This window comes from Morus notabilis, unplaced genomic scaffold (assembly GCF_000414095.1).
Source record: "Morus notabilis unplaced genomic scaffold, ASM41409v2 Scaffold133, whole genome shotgun sequence".
Taxonomy (NCBI): Eukaryota; Viridiplantae; Streptophyta; class Magnoliopsida; order Rosales; family Moraceae; genus Morus; species Morus notabilis.
Genome location: NW_010363211.1, coordinates 201,123 through 213,586, shown reverse-complemented (window position 1 = coordinate 213,586; position 12,464 = coordinate 201,123). Strand labels below are relative to the sequence as shown.

The 12,464-nt window shown below is 31.5% G+C and overlaps 1 protein-coding gene and 1 long non-coding RNA gene across 3 annotated transcripts; one reads left to right on the top strand and one right to left on the bottom strand.

Annotated features, from left to right (window-relative positions):
• The first annotated feature begins 699 nt into the window (after positions 1-699).
• Positions 700-7,251, top strand: LOC112092649. 2 transcript variants are annotated; one of them, XR_002902678.1, is made up of 4 exons: positions 700-756; positions 5,519-5,726; positions 5,849-5,965; positions 7,189-7,251. It is a non-coding gene; the product is annotated as an uncharacterized LOC112092649 (long non-coding RNA). The 2 variants fall into 2 exon arrangements; XR_002902677.1 differs by lacking the exon at positions 700-756 and having other exon boundaries at positions 5,379-5,726.
• LOC21399352 (NAC domain-containing protein 90) lies at positions 5,976-7,424 on the bottom strand. Its single transcript, XM_010103708.2, has 3 exons — positions 7,110-7,424; positions 6,662-6,951; positions 5,976-6,521 (listed from the first exon to the last, which is right to left on the bottom strand). Exons 1-3 carry the CDS (start codon positions 7,261-7,263, stop codon positions 6,234-6,236), a joined length of 732 nt encoding a protein of 243 aa, XP_010102010.1. The 5' UTR covers positions 7,264-7,424; the 3' UTR covers positions 5,976-6,233.
• Positions 7,425-12,464: the final 5,040 nt, after the last annotated feature.

The following is a 12,464-nucleotide window of genomic DNA, read 5'->3' as shown; positions in this document are numbered from 1 at the left end:
TTTTTTTTTAAATTGAAATCAATCTCTAAATAAAACTACCAAACGCATTTTCAGAAATAATTCAAAAATGAAAATGAAAACGTTTTCATTTCCATTTTCGTACAGAAAATAAAAACGTTTTGGAATCAATTCCAAGCGCACCCAAAATCTAAAAACACGACAAAATAAATGAAGGGGTATTTTAGGGTTGCTAACAAATGTAATTAAAAAATCAACTGTAGAAATGATATTTGAATAACTAAGTTATATTTTAATTCACCATTCAAAAATAGGTCAAATTGTGTAATTTTCTTGACAAAAAATGAATCTCGTCTATGGGCCCTATGATATGCGACCTTAGACCTTTGCCCGTCCAATAGTTATTAGGGTTCGTTCGGTTTGCTAATTCGAGTTGAAATGTAATGTTGTGTGAGAGCTTTTTACTGTAGTAAAAGTTAGATGTGACTGTTTCTGAGAGCTTTTTACTGTAACAAAACTCGAATTCTAAACTCGAATCAGCGAAAAGAACGGGACCAAAATAGTTATTTTTTTATTTTTTATTTTTTTAGCTAATGCCCGCCCAATAGTCATTGCATTGTTCTTGACATATGGGTCGTGCGAATGACCCGCTCCGTTCAAATAGCACGATGAGTCACATTCACTATTAATTCCGCTCGGATCAAAGGTATTTCTCTGCACATTTCTTTCGATTTTTACTCTCTCGCCTACAGTTTCCATTTTTTTGTTTTTTGGCAAAGGCACAGCTGAAGAACGGAGGTATTTCCCGTTTTCCCTTTTTAATCTATTTTCAAAATTAATGCGTCTGTGTTTCACTCTGAAATCTGCTATATCTTTGTCCTTTTTTCCCCCCTTATAAAGTAAGATTGCATTGTTATTTCGCTTTCCATCTCGGAATGCATATGGGTTCAGTTTTTTTTGTTTCATTAACAAGACGGTGATAGTGAAGTTTCAATTATTTTGATTCACTGTTTTTCTTTCTTCTTCTGTGGTTGGTAGATATTGGGTTCCATAAAAAAAAAAAAAGTGGAAAAAATGGAAAATGCAGAAAACGTAGGAAAGTCTGCAGAAAATGTAGGAAAGTTAAGTAACGAAATTCGTTCCTTTTGCATTTTACTTTAGAAAAAAAAGGGGGTAGTTTTTTATATTCAAGAGTCAATTCTGGTTTCTTTGACCTCGTGGGTGACATCATTGGCAAACGGTTCACGCAATTTTGATTCTGAATTTAAATTTTGTAGAAAACCCATTGACGGAACATATTTTGTGAGAGAAAAGTGTCTATAACAGATTCAGAATCATGAATTCAAATGCGTGAAACAAATGGACCCTATGAGGTTTCTTGTATTCAATGCATTTTACTTGGCGAGAAAGTTTTCGATGATTGGTATCTGTTGTTTCTATAAAGGGAACGTGAATGTGAACATAGTGAATAAGTGAAAGCATGTGGTGTTGACATTAGAGCTTCTATTTTGGGGTTGTTGTTGTAATTGAATTGTTTTTGAGCTTTTGACTTAGTGGGGTCTTTTTTCCTAATGTGATTTTCAACCGCGTAATTGCTTGATCTCTAACCGCCAATTAGTTTGATAGGTGATGCAACGGTTAGGATGTCTTTCCTTATTCTACTCTCAGAATGAGTTTTAAAGTTTGATATTCCATAGCCCCACTTTGAGGAACCTGTCCAGGTAAATGGGTTGTGCGGTGTTAGGTTTCTTGTTGTGGGAGTGAAATTGAGCCCATCCTGTAAGTAGAATCCTTTTATTCCTTTGTGGCCCTGAGACAGGATGGAACTAGTCTTTCCCACCCTTTTTCTTTGCTAGAAAATAAATGAAAGAAAATTGCTTTCTCTCTATACCAAAGTTGACTTTGGTGAAAGAGTTGCTTTTTAAATTAAAAATCTGAACAGTAATTGAAGATTTGATAAAGAACTGGTTGCCACTGTTTGGTATTCTACTTGGTCTGTTATTTTTGTATGCATCTATGTTTAACCTCTGAAATGTTCAGTCTTTGTTAGATTCTTTAAGTTCTGACGTACAAGAAGGATCTATGTATCATTTTTAGCTTTAAAATGAAGTAAAGCCTTTTTGTTTAAGCCACATAGGAATTATACGTCTCCTTTCTCAGTTGAATGCCCTGAAGGAAAAATAAAAGGATCAGATGCTCTGAACACTAGGGCAATAAGCAAGTGAAAAGCATGTGTTCTGATGTTCATGTTATATGCAAAATTTTCACTGGAATTTTAAAGGCTTCTGTAGCGAGTATGGATGCAATGAAATTCCTTGACATTAATCCATGTAATGCTGTAAGCTGGTTATGGTATCTAATGGCAAAATATTTTCATGTAGAGAGTTTTCTAGGCATTGGACCGGTATTCTCTTAACAGCATGATGGTGTTATCACATTGTTATTGTAAATATATTTGGTTATGTATTAGCCTAGCCGAGGATTACCTGCTGCCATCAGGTAGATCATAGGTATGTTAAAATATAGAACGCTACTCAGCTTTTTATGACAACATGTCCGAATTGCAAACCTATTATTAAGGTTTTTAATAGGGAAGAAGGTTTATGTTAAACCACCTTATAAGCGTATAAAGTATGCATTTTTGAAGAATTAGATGGGGAACCATAATCATCTGTATCAAGAAAAAGTATTATGTGAAGCTAATGGACTGATCTTTTCAAACAAAGAAGAAGAAGGAAAAATATTGATAGAAATAAGAGAGATGAGCTGCTAGCCCCAATGCGAAATGGTCAAGGAAAAGCACAGTTTTAATGTTCTACTGAGGTGTGTTCAATTTTAAACATTGCTATTTCTGTGTCTATTCTTTTATTTGATGAATTATCTTTTGCATTTATGGATAATGGTGAAAACAAGTGCTTAACAAAAACCTGTTGGTTGCAAATCTATTGGAGAGTTCTTATTCTGGAGAACTTACTCTTCTTCTTCTTAGGAAAGAGTTATCATTATTGCACCTTAAGAAGTACGTAGTGATGTATGTTGAGAACTTGAGATGTTGCCTTATGCAGAAAATTTGTTAAGACCACAAATTGTCTCAAAAAATATACAATTGGGTGAATCATCTTCTAAGGCAGAGGAACTCTTTACTTAAGAACATGCATAGTGACGGATAAATGAAAGTATGAATTTATGTAGCCATGGCAGGAATGACACAACAAAGGAAGGTCAAATTTACAGGAAACATCAAGGGCATGTTTGGTAATGTTTTCAAAATGATTTTGTTTTCAATACAAAAGTAAAAATGAGATTGTTTTGAGAATTATTTTGGGACTGAGTCTGAAATTACATTTGATTAGTCTTTAAAGAGACTGTTTTGAGTATAGTAAAAAAGTAAAATCGTATTTAGTTATATTTATGAAATTTTGTTTTGAGTACATGTAATTAATAATGTTAAATTAATATATTAAGTAATTAATAATTGATAATCACTTAGCAAATAAAAATTAATATATTAATAATACAATAATAATGGATATATTATAATTAATGAGTACATTGGTAATTAAACTATATATATAATGAATTAGTATGCTAAATAATTAAAAATAGTAATTAATAATCACTTATAAGTAATTACTATGTTAGATTGTTAGTAACGTACTCATATTTATTAGTTTATAAGTAATTAATAAGTGTATTAAGAAAAAATAATTAGTATATAAATAATATATTAATATTCTATTTACTATTTAAATAATTAACTTTTAGTTACATAATTAAATAATTAGTTAATTAGTTACAAACATTTATTTAATTATCTATTCTTTGATATATTGTATGATCAATATAAAATTACAAATTTAATAATAATTTAATAATAATTAATAATTAAGTAATTACTATCTATTTATTAGTTATAGTCATATCTATTTATTAATTATTAATTAATATATTATATAATTAGTAATTAATAATTAAATAATTTAATGTAACATTGTTGGTAAGTACTGGAAAATTAAAACGGAAAAGGGAAAACAACTGCTAATCATTTTCTAACTTCCTTCACAAAAACCATTTTCATAATTTGTTTTTTGTTTTCGTTTTCGTTTTTAAAACATTTGCTAAACAAACGCGGTTTGCAGACCGTTTTCATTTTCGTGCCTCAAAAGACGTGTGAAAGCGTTTTCAAAAACAACCAAAAAACAGTTCCAAACGCACCCTAAGAGTTATCACTGTAAGAAGCTTCGGCATTGAAAGAAAGAGTGGGATTTTGAAAAGGGGAATATGAGTGATGAATTTCTTTAAATGAACCAAGAATGCTATGCCTTTAATGATGTACTCAAGATCTACACTCAAGTCACCATAACTCAAAAATACAACCGAACAAGCCTGTATTTGTTGTTTTGAGCCTGTTGGTTTTGTTGTTAGATTTTTTGACATTTTTGTGTTTTGTCTTGTATTTCTTTTTGTTCCCTGAGGACTCCTTGCTCTCATATCTTTGTATTGGATTTCATCAATATAAAGTATCTTCATATATATATCTTCATATATTTATATATATATATATATATATATATACAGTGGAAGTTGAAATTTGACTACATTCTCCTTTTTCCTCCTTTTATTTTTGACTTACTTCTGCATGATGTATTTTGGTCTCGTCTGTGATGCTCTGGTTGATAAACTAATGATTAAGCTAGTTTAAGCAATGTAACAAGTCTTTTGCACGCATTATTACTCATGACTTTTCTTGTCAACATATATCTAGTTGGTCAAAATGGTTTGATTGCTTTATAAGTTTTTATCCCTTTTTCCTTGTGTTCGAGCTCGTTTCTGGTTTTATTTTCATCAGCATCACAGTTATTCTTCATTGATTTATAGACAAATTTTGTTTTCTATCGAGAGAGCATTCAAAAAGTGCACATTCCATTGTTATTGAAATCCTTTTTTTTCCTTCATTTCTTTCAGTGTCCTATTTTTCTAGTATCATTTTATAGTTTTCACTTTTTTCCCTTACTCTGGTGTTTTTTTCCCCTTTTCATTTTGAATGGGACTACTTCTTGGGTTATGTGCAATGAGTACTGTTACATGTCTCAATTTTTGTTCCAAACTCTTTTACACTGACAGACAGATGTGGGGAGTTGTCATTCTTCAAAAGATGTTATTGGCAACATACTGGTTTCTACAGCTATATTCTTTGGGATTCACCAATTAAAGAATGATATTAACATCAGTTGATTAAAAAAGTTTGCATAAAAGTTGGGACATGTAGTATTATTGTTTTTGCAATCCATATATGGTTAATCTATGTTCTACTTTAATACGACAGAAAATTGTTGTCCGTAGTAAAAAGTGAATGATGCATTTATCGGTTTCATTCTTTTTTGGTTCAATGGAATATTGTATTAGAGGGTAGATTTTTGGTGCACGATGTCCTCATGATTTTGGCTCTAAGAGAACTGATGGTGTTTTGGAGAGCCTCAAAGTTGATAATCAGAGACAGCGTTAAGTTTTGCGGCCGTCTGTATAAACTATCAGAATTTACTTTTTGCATATCTCGCAGAGAATTTTACTAGGCATTTCTTTGCATATATTCTGAGAGGAGTGTCTCTAAGTTAATCGTGGTGGAAAACGGAGCATCGGAGAAGCAAACGGCATGGTTTTGCATTGCGGGCAGCAGGGGTGGCACTGCAACGCCCATAAGGAGCAATTATATCAAATTTTCACTTCTGTAGCGCCCAGAATCAATAAAATCAAATTCTCTTGTTCAGGTTTTCGTTTTAATTACTAAAGTTAACCAAGCATCCATTCTGCTTGCTTAACTTGCATATTGTTGTCTTTTTTTGTTATTACTTTTAATGGTTTACGGCTTCAAATTTTCGTTTGCTTGCAGGCTGCCAAGTCCAGCTTTTGAACTTTCGACAGATTCCTTAATATGAGCTTGTGATGTCCTCTTCAAACACTATGAAGCCAAATATTGTCAGAAGTCTAACTTGAAAGCTGATACGAGGTAAGTGGGTATCCATGACTCAGTTTTGCTACATCAACTCTCCCTTTTAAAATTTATGCTCCTACTTTTAGATATTGCCAAAAAGAAAAAAAGGGGAAAAAAAAAAAGACGAAATCTTACATTATTGACTTATTCTTCACTCACCCAAGGAGGAAGAGGGGAAAAAAAATTTCAACTCTTAATACATCTAAACAGTCATGCCTAAATCTACTTCCTGAACTCTGATTCTTTTGTCAGACATTGGCGTAAGTCTAGAAAATGGCTTCATTTAGGGCCATTGTAGTTCATCCAGTTCCAAAAAAGTTTGTTCTAGATCATCATTCATTTCCCAATCAGTATTGCTTCCTGAAGCTCCCGGGGGATCAGCCAGGTCTCCTGAGCTTGAAGTTTCGGATGAACTCCCAGCTTTCTCCACCATTGTGGTGTTCTGAGCAGATGGTCCCGCTCTGTCACCTTGATGTTGTGGATCCCCCGTCACCTCTAATGGGCGTCGGTCAAATGCTCGAAAACTCCCAGATATCACGTATACTCGGCATAAGCTGAATTCATGCCTCAGCTGAACAGAAGACATGGTTAACAAGAGTTGAGAATAGAAATTGTTAGATTCATGAAAGATAAAATTGCTGAAACTACGCACAATTATTCTTTACTTTTTTTTTAAAGCAAAAAACACGTGCATATATTGCTTTTAACTACCTTTGGAGTAGTAGCTCCATCTGGGTTGGCTGCTTCGATCGCTCTATATTCATTCATCTTCCATTTTGTTTTTCTGCCAGTAGGAGCTTTCCCCTTGTAGAAAACCATAGTTTTCTTCACTCCAATCACCTTGCTATCCGGCGAGTAAACATAGCCAGGTGATCCCGTCGCCTTCCAATATCCAGAAGCCGTGGTGCGATTCGGTCTCCCTCCTCGGGCCTCTCTCTCTTGTCTCGGTGTAAAGAAAAACCACTGCTCAGTATCTCCACGGCACAGCTCTCCTGAATACTCTGCAAAACAAGCAGCAAAAGCAAATGCAAGCGAGTTTATTTATCCAACCATTGAAATCTAAAACTCTTTCATGCATCTATTTTTACTAAGAACAAAACTAGACACAATCTATCTAGAAAGCGGCAAAGTATAATGTATATTTTGTATTGATTCCTACTTGGTAGATCCCATGGTTCTATGCCGTAAATGTCTATGACATTGATTACTCGATTTATTTCCTCTCGTTTTCCTTCCAGCTTGTTGAGCAGATAGAAGGAAACCAGCTCTTCTTCGGTCGGATAAAAGCGAAAACCCGGTGGCAGTTCTTGCATTGTGTATTTTGGTTACTTTTTTTTTTCTTTTCTTTTGCTGAATATGGTTTTTGGTTACTTGTCTGTTGGTTATTTGGTTTGTTATTATGTATATATATAGAGGTGGAAAAAGACTATAATATGTTGGGGAGAGAGAGAGAGAGAGAGAGAGAGAGATTTGCCGAGTGAAATGATAGAAGTAGAGGAGATTAAAGTTGGACTTAGTATACTTTACGCGGTTATGTTGGAAAATATGCATCTTTAGTTCTACAAAGTGATTCCATGTGTGGGGATGTGATTTCCATCCAATGGAAACACTTTTTGAACCGGTCATCAAATCTTTTCTCCAAACTATATATGCTTCGAATAATATATGTTAAAAACTTTTAAAGTACCTTTGAAAGAGAAATAATATAATGCTAAACTGACCCTTTTTGTTTATCTGAATCCGCATCGAAAAAGCTGACCAATTATGAGTTGGTATATATTTATATTCAAAAAGTGAGCCGAGTATTTGTATTGGTTCCGCATAAATAGAGAAAAAAGGAAAAAATAAAAAATGAAAAAAAGAAGAAAAGAAGAAAATAAGAGATTCGCTTTATGTAGCTCCAACTTGTCGGCAAATTCTACCGTGCGAGACTTAAAAAAGAAAACTTTTACAGGTGGAACTCATGTTTTTTAATTATTGAATTAATTTTTTAAAGGTTAGATCTGTATAAAAAATTTATAATGCGCCGTTCGAAATTTCTCTTGTTGTAAATCTGACACGGTAAAAGAACAAGGCTCATCCGCGGAATTTTTTGGGGATTCTACTGTAGAGGTTGATTTAATATAGACATGTATAGATTTGAACGTTAAAAAATTAATCTAACGGTTAAAAATATGTGCTGTGTTTGGAATTGTTCTTGTTTTTATTTTTCACGTTTTTTGAGAAGGAAAAAATGAAAACGATTTCAAAACGGCGTTTGGCATAGTTAAAGATAAAAAACAGAAATGAAAACGATTTTTTGGTTTAGTGTAAAATGAGAGAGAAATGAAAAAATGACTTTTAGTCGTTTTTTATTTTTTATTTTTGTTTTCTCATCTCTCGAGCAGAGAGAGGGACACTAATGAGTTTTTTTTTATACTGAAAATAATCTCTTGATAAAACTAACAAACGCACTTTTAAAAATAATTTCTGTCCGAAATTAAAAAAGTTTTCATTTCTATTTTCATACAAAAAATAAAATTATTTTAAAACGAGCACATGAATTCCACCTCTGGTTTTTCTTGAGATTGACCGTAGAGGTGGCCAAAAATTAATTGCTGATTATACATAAGATTTAAGAACATATGATTTAGAAATTTCATACATCATAACTGTAGTTCTCGTTTGGGAGGCTGAAGAACTACATATTTCTTTTAGCAAAAAAAGGAAAAAAAAAAGTTAAAAAAAAAAGCTCTTGTTAAATAAAATTCATAAATAACCTAGGACTTTTTCAATTTTTATTTCAGCCCGTGGGACCTGTTTTTGCCTTCACGAGATGAGAAGATACAAATGATCACCTTTCAACCCTTTAAGTCATTGATGACGAGCGGCACTAATGCAGTGTGGCATTAATCTTGGAAAAAAACCCAAAACAAAAATTGAAAAAAAAAAATTCAAAATGGTCCCCCACCGCGATAAATTTAAACACATAAATTAAACGAGCTTTTAGTGACATAAGAAGAATTTCTAGCCGAACAAGGCCATTATTTCCATCAATTATAGTATATGACCAATTTAACATTTCATTAATTAGGCATCATTTAAGATAAGACGGTGGCATTAATCTTGGAAAAAAACCCAAAACAAAAATTGAAAAAAAAAAAATTCAAAATGGTCCCCCACCACGATAAATTTAAACACATAAATTAAACGAGCTTTTAGTGACATAAGAAGAATTTCTAGCCGAACAAGGCCATTATTTCTATCAATTATAGTATATGACCAATTTAACATTTCATTAATTAGGCATCATTTAAGATAAGACATTTAATTTAAGAGATAACTGTTTTATTGAGCATCACACAATAACTGGTTCACCTAGAGAGTACATCTTACTCCACTCTTCCTGGTCAAACATGTTCATTTCCTCACAACTTTTCGAGAACTTTACTTGGCTTGATTCAATGATTTCAGTTTTCCATATATATATATATATATATATATATATTTTCACCTCAAGGTATCCATATCCCTTTATGGATAACAAGAAATTATCAAAAAAAAAAAAAAGATTGTTTATGAAGTTTTGTTTTTCAATATAAGAGCAACTCTAATATAATATTATAAGTCTAATTAGTGTGTTAATTGTAAATTTAATATTAAAGTGTAAAAAATATTCTCTAATGTAATGCTACTTATTTTGTCAAATTTAGCATATGCTATTCTTTGTGATAAATTTTCATCAAGTATAACATATAACCAATTTGACACTTCATTCCAATGTGTTTATTTTTCATTTTATCATTACAACTTTTATTTTTTAAATTATTTTAAAATTAAAAGTTTATTTTTCAACTTTTAAAATGTAAAGAATATATAAAGATTAATATAAAAAATAGAAATAACATTTCAATAGCATTTTACATTAGATCATAAATGAAATAACATATGCTAGTATATTTTTTAGTACTGAATATACAATTAGAATTAACAATTAGGTTGGAGATAGTCATGAACCTAGGCAGCGATTGCTTTACCAACGACTTTTCCGTCTACTCATGTCAAAAGAAAAAACAAAAAAAGAGTTTTCCCATACAATGTCAAATACACGTGTTAACTGTTCACTTCGAACTCGTGTTCAGTGTTCACTTCCGACTCGTATTTAATTAAATTTAGGAGACGTTTAGTTCATAGATTATAATCATGTGATTAGAATCATTTTCGATTTATGTATATTTTTTGTGAGAAAAAATAATATAACGAACCATGAATATGTCAAAAGAAAAAACAAAAAAAGAGTTTTCCCATACAATGTCAAATACTCGTGTTAACTGTTCACTTCGAACTCGTGTTCAGTGTTCACTTCCGACTCGTATTTGATTAAATTTAAGAGACGTTTAGTTCATAGATTATAATCATGTGATTAGAATCATTTTCGATTTACGTATATTTTTTGTGAGAAAAAATAATATAACGAACCATGAACCATGATTCAAATTATGGTTTGAATATTCTAACCAAACATCAATTTAATGTTTTCAAAAGAATTTTTTTTTTTTTTACAATTTGATTCATAATGGAAGTAATTTTTTTTTTTTCAATGGTGCAATATTTTTAACATAAACATTTATAGATCCGTCAGTTAATTTTATCAAATGGTTAATAAATCTTACTTTCGTTTTGCACCATGTAAAATTTTCATTTTTTAAAAAAATTATAGAGAAATGTTAACATTATTCTTTTTGTCATTCTCTTTATCACTTTCTGTGTTCACTGTTAAGGCTATTCATGGGTTAGGTTGGTATGTGGCAGAGTATTTTCTTCCCCCGCTCTAAAGGGTGCGGATTGCACATATCTGACCCCAACGATGTTAGAAAAATTTAACAACCCAATAATGTTTAGGTTGGGTTGGGGCAGTGCGGGGTGGATTGGGTGATCGGTTTCAATATTTAAAGAATCAAAAACTCAAAGCTCAATCTAACATTCAAAGTTCATCATCAAATAGAAATAATAACTCTAACATTCAAACATATAGAAATTCAAAGTTCAATCCAACATCAAGCATGAAGCAAAATAGTCCATCCAACATCAAACATAAAGCAAACATAAATTAGTCTACACTCATAAATTAGTCTTAACATAAAGCATACATAGGAGCTTAATTCAAACATGAAAAAATTAGAGAGTAGAAATGAGTTGCATGCTTAGGGTTAGATATTAGAGGAGGCAAGTTAGAGCGCGAGTTAGGTTGGGGTGTGCGGGCCATTATAGGCCTAACCCACATCTCGCCTCAAAACTTTGGGCCAGACATTAAATGGGCTGAAAAAAAAAATTAATATTAGAAATTGTATTTTTCGGGCTGAGTTGGAGTGGGGTGGGTTGGGCTTATGGGTTTATGAACAACAACCTTATTCATTGTTCAGTATGTGAACTTTACTATCTTATTTTTTATTTAAATAATAATATAATATGTTAATGAAGTCTACGTGTCAAATATTAAAGAGAGTGATAAAACGAATGACAAAATAAGTGATGTTATCATTTCTTAAAATTATAACACTGATCAACTTTGTTCCTAAAATATGAACATTTTATATGGCCCAAACTACTGCTTGGTTCATAAAACATTTATCATGAATAATTGTACAACTTACTATGATGCCTATTAGAAAACATAACACTTTACGGATGTCTATTAAAAAAGATACGACTTTTTATTAGATTATGATCGCCATTGGCTAGAAGAAATTTCTGATTGTATTCTGAATATTGTTAACGCCGATTTAGCCTCTCTTTAATTAATGCAATACATTTCACTTCAAAAAAAAAAAAAAAGTTACGACTCTTAGAAAAGTCATAATTCATAAACATTCTAACCTTTCATTGATATCTATTTGAAAACTTACCAACAAGTTATTCTCTTTTTTTTAAAGAACGGATAGGATTTTTTTTTTCTTTTTAGAATAAGGACTAATAGGAAGTTTACTTGAGAAGGAAGGACCGGTCGAATTTTATTAATTTATTATTAAACTATTATTTTTAATTCTCTGAATAACTCTCATTTAATTTAAATATTTTTAGGGTAAATATTTTAATCACAAACGAGTCACATAAAATTATTGCCTCACCGCTAAAAATTCCTTAATTATAGTCCATATATGTATTAAATCACAACATGCCAAAGTGAAAAACGTGTATGAAAATGCTTTGTATGTTCATTGCGCATACCACCTGTATGACTAACGTTATTTTTTCTGTCACTTGCTTTATTACTCTCTGTATTAACTATTTAACACGTAGACCTCACTAACATGATATATTATTATTTAAATATAAAATGAGATAGTGAAGTTTACGTGTCAAACAGTGAATGCATACAGTGACAAAAAGAGTAATACTAGTATTTTTTCTTAAAAAAAAGAATAATAAAGTAACAAGGCGTATTTGTTCGGGTGAGAGACCAAAAGGGGGGCATAGAGAACTAAAATTCATCTTTCAAAATGTGAAAATTAATTCTCTTCATGATTGATGTTGG